The following is a 7921-nucleotide window of genomic DNA, read 5'->3' on the forward strand; positions in this document are numbered from 1 at the left end:
CAAATTCACGTGCTTAATCTAGACATAATATTTAATATGGAGTTCAACAAAAATAATATTATTTCATTCAATACACTCATGTCAATAATATAAAACTAGCTCTTAACCAGAATACCATATATTATAAACATCAAAATACCATGTCTTGCTATGTAGTTGGTCTGGCATATTGTTAGGCGTTCAAGTGGTGATCTTTTGTTACTAGTTTTGTGTTTGGGCAAGCAGTTGTTTTATTGTAATTTCTAGTCTTTGCAAGGTTTTGTAATCTTTTGTTACTTTTCACGTGGTTAATGAAATTGCTTCTATTGATAAAAAAGAAGAAGAAGAACTTCATGGCCTATACATCTTCATATTGAGGTGGTTTTTTGACGGATGGTTTAGGAAGATTGAGAAAATGTGGTACCAGCCAGAAAACAGAAAATACAGAATGGAAGTGTCATACTAGCAGTGAGCATCAAATATTCACTGAGCATGAAATATTAGCACAGACTGTTTCATTTAAATATTATAATAAATTTATTGATTTTAAACATGATATAGATTATATATTTATTATATATTACATATATTATTTATTATTTAAATAATCGGTTCGGTTTGGTATTTATCGGTTTGGTTGAAAGGTATAACCGGAACCAAAACATTTAGATCGGTTTGGTTTTTAATTTTTCAGTTTTGGTTTCGAATTGAGTATATTCGGATCGGTTTTCGTTCGGTTCCAGTTTCAAATCGATTTTTTGCTCAGCCCTAACTGAAGATGTGCTTAGACTCTCCAAGCAGTCGAGGTCCAACTGCTATAAATATCGACTACAAATAAACAAAAAGAAAAGAACTAAGAAATGGGTTCCAACAAGCCCCATGCTATGTGCATTCCTGTTCCAACTCAAGGCCACATTAGCCCCATGCTCAAACTAGCCAAGCTCCTCCACCACAAAGGCTTCCACATTTCATTTGTTAACACCGAATTCAACCACAGGCGCCTGCTCCATTCTCGAGGTCCGGCAGCTCTCGATGGCTTGCCAGACTTCCGCTACTATGCTATCCCTGATGGCATTCCGCCTTCAGATCCCAATGCTACTCAATCCCCACCACTCATATTTTCCTACACTCCTGTACATTGCTTGAAACCAATTACTAGTCTCGTTTCACAGTTCAATGAGGCTAATGTGGACTCGGATGTGCCCCCGGTGACATGCATCATTGCTGATGGTCTCATGACCTTTGCTCTTAAGGTTGCTGACCAGTTTCGGATAGCTAAAGTGTTGTTTTGGACAGCAAGTACTTGTGGACTTCTCGCGTACAGCCAATACGGCCAGCTTGTTGAAAGAGGCTATACACCACTAAAAGGTACTCCCTCCGTCCCCTGAGTTGTATAAGCAGGGGAGCGGCACACACTTTAATGCTCCTCTAAAGTTCAGAAAAGGAAAATCTTAAAAATAAGTTAGAGAACCATATTTTATAGAAGCATTCAAATGCGTGCCAAATAGTGAACGTATAAAATTAAATGGGACGGAGGGAGTAACATAGATCTTGCTTATATTGCATTTTTGTTTCATGTATGAACTGAAATGTGTTAATTTCTGGGAATTGTTTGTAGAAGACTGATAACTTGATTTGTTATCCAAATAAGTCCATCTGGAATCAGTTACTCAATTCCCTGTCCGATCCATATTTTGGCTGAATATCTCTTATTTAAGCTTAGATCTTGTATTTCCATGACTTATTCGGTTGATGAATTTCAGATGAGAGCTACGTGACAAATGGATATTTGGATGCAATAGTGGATGGGATTCCAGGAATGAAAGACATGAAACTGAGAGATTTCCCAAGCTTTGTAAGAACAACAGACATCAATGATATAATGTTTAACCACCTGAAAAACGAAGCTCAAGCCATTTCCAACTGTGATGCACTCATTATCCACACTTTTGATGCCCTCGAAAAAGACTCCGTGGATGCTCTTTTGCCCATTCAGCCGCACATTTACACGGTTGGTCCAATGCTTAACAACATGCAGGACGAGAAACTCAAGTTCATGGGCTCAAATTTATGGAAAGAAGAAATTAGCTGTTTTGACTGGCTGGATCAGAGAGAAGCTAACTCTGTTTTGTACGTGAATTTTGGTAGCATAACTGTCATGTCCGCGAAACATTTATCTGAATTTGCATGGGGACTAGCAAAGAGCAAGAAACATTTTCTGTGGATAATTAGGCCTGACGTAGTATCCGGTGACTCTGCCATGCTTGCGCCAGAGTTTCTGAGCGAGACAGAGAACAGAGGAGTCATTGCAAGCTGGTGTCCGCAAGAACAAGTACTGAACCATCCGGCAATTGCTGGATTTTTGACTCATAGCGGATGGAATTCGACTATCGAGAGCATTGCAGCTGGTGTGCCGATGATTTCTTGGCCATTTTTTGCTGAACAGCAGACGAATTGTCGGTATTGTTGCGTGGAATGGGGGATTGGGATGGAGATTAACAATGAAGTGAAGAGAGATGAAGTAGAGGTGCTTGTTAGAGAATTGATGGATGGCGAAAAGGGTAAAATGATGAAGGAGAATGTGATGGATTTTAAGAAGAAAGCACAAGAAGCCATGGGACCTAATGGATCGTCTCTGAAGAACTTCAACAGATTAATAAACGAGGTCCTGTTACCTCGCTAGGAGAGTTTTGGAGTAACTAAGCACCAAAAGTTGCTTATTGTGTTAGTACTTTAACTTTCTACGTGTATGTTAAGATAAAAAGAGTAAACGTAGTCCCTTTTTTTATTTTTTTAAAATACTAGTTGATAACCCGTGCCAAGCACGGGTTTAAATAAAATTTTAAAATTTGTAATTTATTAGAAGAATAATGTTTTTTAGTTACATTATCATATTTTTATTATACCTATTTAAATTATTGTTTTTAAATGATATTTAAATTATTGTTATTTAATATAAGACTTTCTATATATTAAAATTTGATCCAACTTTAAATTTATTTTCATAACAATATGGGTATCCGTTCTATGGAGTTCATAAAATAAGAGTATTGGCGTCCAAAATTATATAAAAATAATCTACTCGTCTCAGTTTTAATTCTAGTTGAAGTTTTTGTAGATCTAACAGCTGTTGTAGTTGTTTGACAAACTGATATTATAGTTTGACAAAATTAATTAACTTTCCAAAAGTAATTTGATATCAAATATTTTGACGTATGCATAGACTTTTAGTTCTTTTATTATGTGTTGCAATATGGATAATGACTTCATTTTGTTTGAGTTTCTATTTGTCAAGTCAGTGTTACCACCGCCTTATTTGTCTTTATCGCAATCTTCTGAAAAACACTGAATAATAATAATTATTATTATTAAAGAAAATATGACCAAGTTTTTTGGTACTTTGGTATCAATATTGAATCTTGTTTATTTTAATTCTGAAATATGATAGAAATTTTATAAATTTGTTTCGTAAATTAAATTGTATGAGTTTTAAAAATTAAAACGAATATTTGACGTATGTCTAGAGTTTCGGTTCTTTTATTATATGTTGCAATATGGAAAATGACTTCATTTTTTTTGAGTTTTCATTTGTCAAGTCAGTGTTACCACCGCCTTATTCGTCTTTATCGTAATTTTCTGAAAAACACTAAATGATAATAATAATAATTATTAAAAAATATATGATCAAGTTTTTTGGTACTTTGATATCAATATTGAATCTTGTTTATTTTAATTCTGAAATATGATACTCCCTGCGTTTCTTTTTTCTTTTCCTGTTTGTGATGTCGGTACTCTTCATAACATGAGACAAATTACTAATTTACATCTAATCTATAAAACTAAATATAGTCATGAGTGATCTTGTTGAATTCGTATTCACGAGTATTTTAATACGGTGAAGTTTTTATATTTAATGCTAATACGAAATTGAAGATATTAACGATCAAAAGTGTGTGTTGGCAAACGTGAAAAACACAAATAGAAAAAGTATTTAGAGACAGAGGGAGTAGAAGTTTTACAAATTTATTTTGTAAATTAAATTGTATGAGTTTTAAAAATTAAAACGAATAATTTCGTTGACATGATTATTCTATTGATAGGATATTATATTAATATCAATATGAACTCTTTATTTATTTGAACTCTGAAGCATGATAAGATTTATAGAGTTGTTCCGTATATTAAATTATTTGAGTTTTAAAAAATTAAAACAAATAATTTTGTTGGTAATATATTTTTATTAGTAAGATAATTGTTATAATACAAAATCTTGTAAAATATAGAATTTTTTTTATAATAGTAATAATTGTTAAATAAAAAATAATATGTTGATAGCCAAATTTTGATATGAATTTTATAGAACAGTTTCATAAGTTAAATTGTTAGCGATTTAACTGTGCGGATAGGATAAATGTTATATTACAAAATCCTAAACACCATGGAAGTCTTTTTATAGTAGGATAATAATATTAACCAATATTGAAATTTTTAAGAATAAAATCCGAATCAATATAAAATTCTGTTCATAATTGTATACTAATAATTATAAAATCCTAAAAATGTATAATAATAAGTATAAAATCCTAACAATATGAAAAATTTTTCATAATTCTATAATGGTTATTGTTATTAAATAAAAAATTTATATAACATTGTCTAAATCAATATTGAAGTTTTTAATAATAAAATTCTAATCAATACAGAAGTCTTTCACTGTGCTAATGAATATTGAGGTCTTTAATAATAAAATTTTATTCGATATAGAAGTCTTTTGATAATAATATAATAATGAATATAAAATCCTAATCAATATGAAAGTGACCGAATTTTGGTATTTTGGTACCGATGTTCCACCGAAACGTGGTTTCGCTTATTAATAAAGGGTATTGATATATTTTTCTGAAGAATATAAAAAATTAAAACTAATTTCATTTTTTTTACAAAACTATCTTTTCAATATATCTTACATCACGTATAAAAGTTGAGTCAAAATGATTACTATGTGCGAGTTTAATTTAATCTAACATTTTTGGACTATCGATTTGTATAGGAGATTAAAGGGAAAAATATGGGTGATTGCACTACAATTTCATATTTGCGGAAATTACTAAAACTAGACCTGTTTGTTGAATCTATAAGATATTTTATGTCGATAATATTGTCTGTCATTTAAAAAATAATATATTATTATTTCTAGTTACTACTCCAACTCTTCGGCTTTCAGTTAGCATCATAATTAACAATCTGCAATGGCATTGGTCACGAGATTAGGCTCTGAATATCCAGTTGTGATCTTGAGCAAAACCTCTTGTTCCATGACTCATTCCATCAAGACAGTTTTGGAGCAAACCTCAGGGTTTACGATATTGATGAAGACTCAAATGGCCAGCAAATGTAATGGAACTCAAGGCATTAGGACGCAAGCCAAGTGTACCGGCTGTTTTCATAGGGCAGGAACTCATAGGCGGTTCAAATGAAATATTTAGCCTCCACCTCAAGGGAAAGCTAGTTCCGTGGCTCTTAAATGCTAATGCAATATGGCTGTAAAGAAGATTCACACAATTAATAATGCTCAGACCATGAGTAGTCTTACTCTTACCTTTGTTTCTTCACATATGCACTTTCTGTAATTTAGCAAAAGTATTAAGAGAGTCACAATTAAAAATAATTTTTAAAAATTACGAGGACAGCAGGGATAGGGAAAAATCTACTATTTTTAAAATATGTCGGAGTTTAAATATATTTTTTCTTCTTATTCTGATAGTCAGTAAGATCTATGACATGTAGAACATGAGTCAGTTCCGACCTGATTCCGTCACTGCTCCACATTATATGTAACTCGTAAGTTATCATATAATTAATTTCGATCATATTTACTTGGTAAAAGATCAGTAATGGGGATCAAGAAGGTGAAGTTGATATGACCATGACCAGAAATTTAATATCTACAAACGAGCATAATTACCTCCTGGGCTGTAGTTTTTAGAGAATGTTGCAGGCACGAACTTACCTAGCCAAATCTGATACCTGATATGTACCATATCAGAATCCACTCATATCATTTCAAGTCGAAGTAAAATTGCGATTTAAAGTAATCTAGCTGACTAGCTGCACTATATATATAGTCCCCTACTCCCCTTGAGAGTTGAGATCTGAAGACCTCAAGTTTCTTCGCAACAAACTCTCAACTCAAGTCTTATTATAGCCTCCAGAACCAACATAAATATTTGAAAATCTTAGATATTGCACCCTTATTATGAAAATCTTAGAAATCTTAAGAAAAAAAAAGGAAAGAAAACGGAAAAAATCCTTAAAATTGAGTCTGCATCATAAATTGCACCCTGGCTGTTTCCTTCTGACTGTGCAGGGACAAGGATGTCTTCAAGAATTACCTGGTCGAGTTGCGAACCAATCTGTCTCTTCAGATCAGATCGACAAGAAGTATTTGCTGATGCTGCTATAGCAGATTTTAACAAACTTGAAAGAATGGCCCTTGGAAAAGTGCTCTTCCTGAATTGACTAGGTAGTAAACCAACTATTGCTTCGGCAATAACCCTTTATTTCTTTTTAAGTTCTAAGCTGGAAGCACTACCTTAGCTTTTACTAATTGAGGATCTCTCGTGTCAAGTCCTTGCAGAGAATTATGAACATAATCTATCAAGATTCTGCCAATCATATCATGTTTCAGACGCTTAGTTTGTACTGCAGAAACAAACCTTTGAAAGGACTTTCCCCATCAATCTCAGGGTATCTCTGTGTCCATTTTTGGAATGCACTCCGAAGGATAGTTGTGATCAAGCTTAGATAAGCCAGATGTGAGCTGCTCTGTTCTAGCATTATTTGCTATTGAGCTAATAATTCTACTTATCAGGTTGATCTCTTCTGATATGGGTCAGAGTGTTTCACAATTGTGAAGAACAGCTACCAAGTCTGATATTATCGGAAGTACCATATCCTCTAGATAAACATCAGTTCAGTGTGCCAGGTTCTTCTCCAAAAATCTTCAGTCGTTTCAAGAAAATGTGCAGCACGACATAAAATAGCAACATTTGATAGTGATATCTCAACGTTCACTCTGTAGCAGAACTTTGCAGCCAGCTCTACCGCCTCTGGTCCACCAAGGACACCAGAGAGACTGATTTGATTTTTTTTTTTGTATCCTTTGCTTCCACTAATAGCTTTGAAATTCTAAATTTGGACAAATGTCATGTTTTGATAACAGAAAAAACATCAAGGACTGAAAGTTTCACTATAACCAGACTCTACAATCAAATTCTCTCAACAGCTGCTACACTTGAGTATCTTCAACAAATCAATACGCGACTAAGACAAGTAGAAAACAATGAGAGGCAGATACCTCCTTACTCTGTGCAGTGCAAAACGCGTTGTTCCAACTTCAACAGTAAGATCGCAGGCAACATCAGATATTGGCCTGCAAGGTGGAAGAAACAATCAAATTGATATCACTGTGATAATAATCGTGCATAATTAAAGTACTTCTTTTAAGCTAAGCCAAACGACCCCATAATCAGATCAGGGCCTCTGGTTAGTAAAATTGCAGAGATCTATTGATGATTCGACTATTAGCTAACAGACAGTTTGCAGAATTTGTGGCAACCCTCAAAATAAGTACATTCGTTTGGCTTGCTCACCTCTTTTTTTTTGTTAGAGTTGAGGATGAATTGTTACAAGTTGACTTGCTTAAGAGGATCATGTCATTAATTCATCACCACTTTAACTATTAAAAACTGCATTATTATATACGAAAAATTATTTTTATCGTTTTAATATATCTGGTTGATAAAGATTATTCTAGTATATTGTATTTGTCCATGCTTAATCATTGCATAATCCTTGATTATAGCTGTCATTTTCACCCAGAGTTGCACACTTGATTAAAAAACAAGATAAGACCCCCACAAACTCAGCACACCTCTAATTC

General features: G+C 33.3%; 1 protein-coding gene across 1 annotated transcript; it reads left to right on the forward strand.

Moving 5' to 3' along the window:
- The first annotated feature begins 792 nt into the window (after positions 1–792).
- LOC108225436 (UDP-glycosyltransferase 85A8) lies at positions 793–2865 on the forward strand. The gene is made up of 2 exons (XM_017400292.2): positions 793–1347; positions 1743–2865. The coding sequence occupies exons 1-2, from the start codon at positions 840–842 to the stop codon at positions 2660–2662; spliced, it is 1428 nt and encodes a 475-aa protein (XP_017255781.1). The 5' UTR covers positions 793–839; the 3' UTR covers positions 2663–2865.
- The last annotated feature ends 5056 nt before the right edge of the window (positions 2866–7921 follow it).

This window comes from Daucus carota, chromosome 6, assembly GCF_001625215.2.
Source record: "Daucus carota subsp. sativus chromosome 6, DH1 v3.0, whole genome shotgun sequence".
NCBI classification, from domain to species: domain Eukaryota; kingdom Viridiplantae; phylum Streptophyta; class Magnoliopsida; order Apiales; family Apiaceae; genus Daucus; species Daucus carota.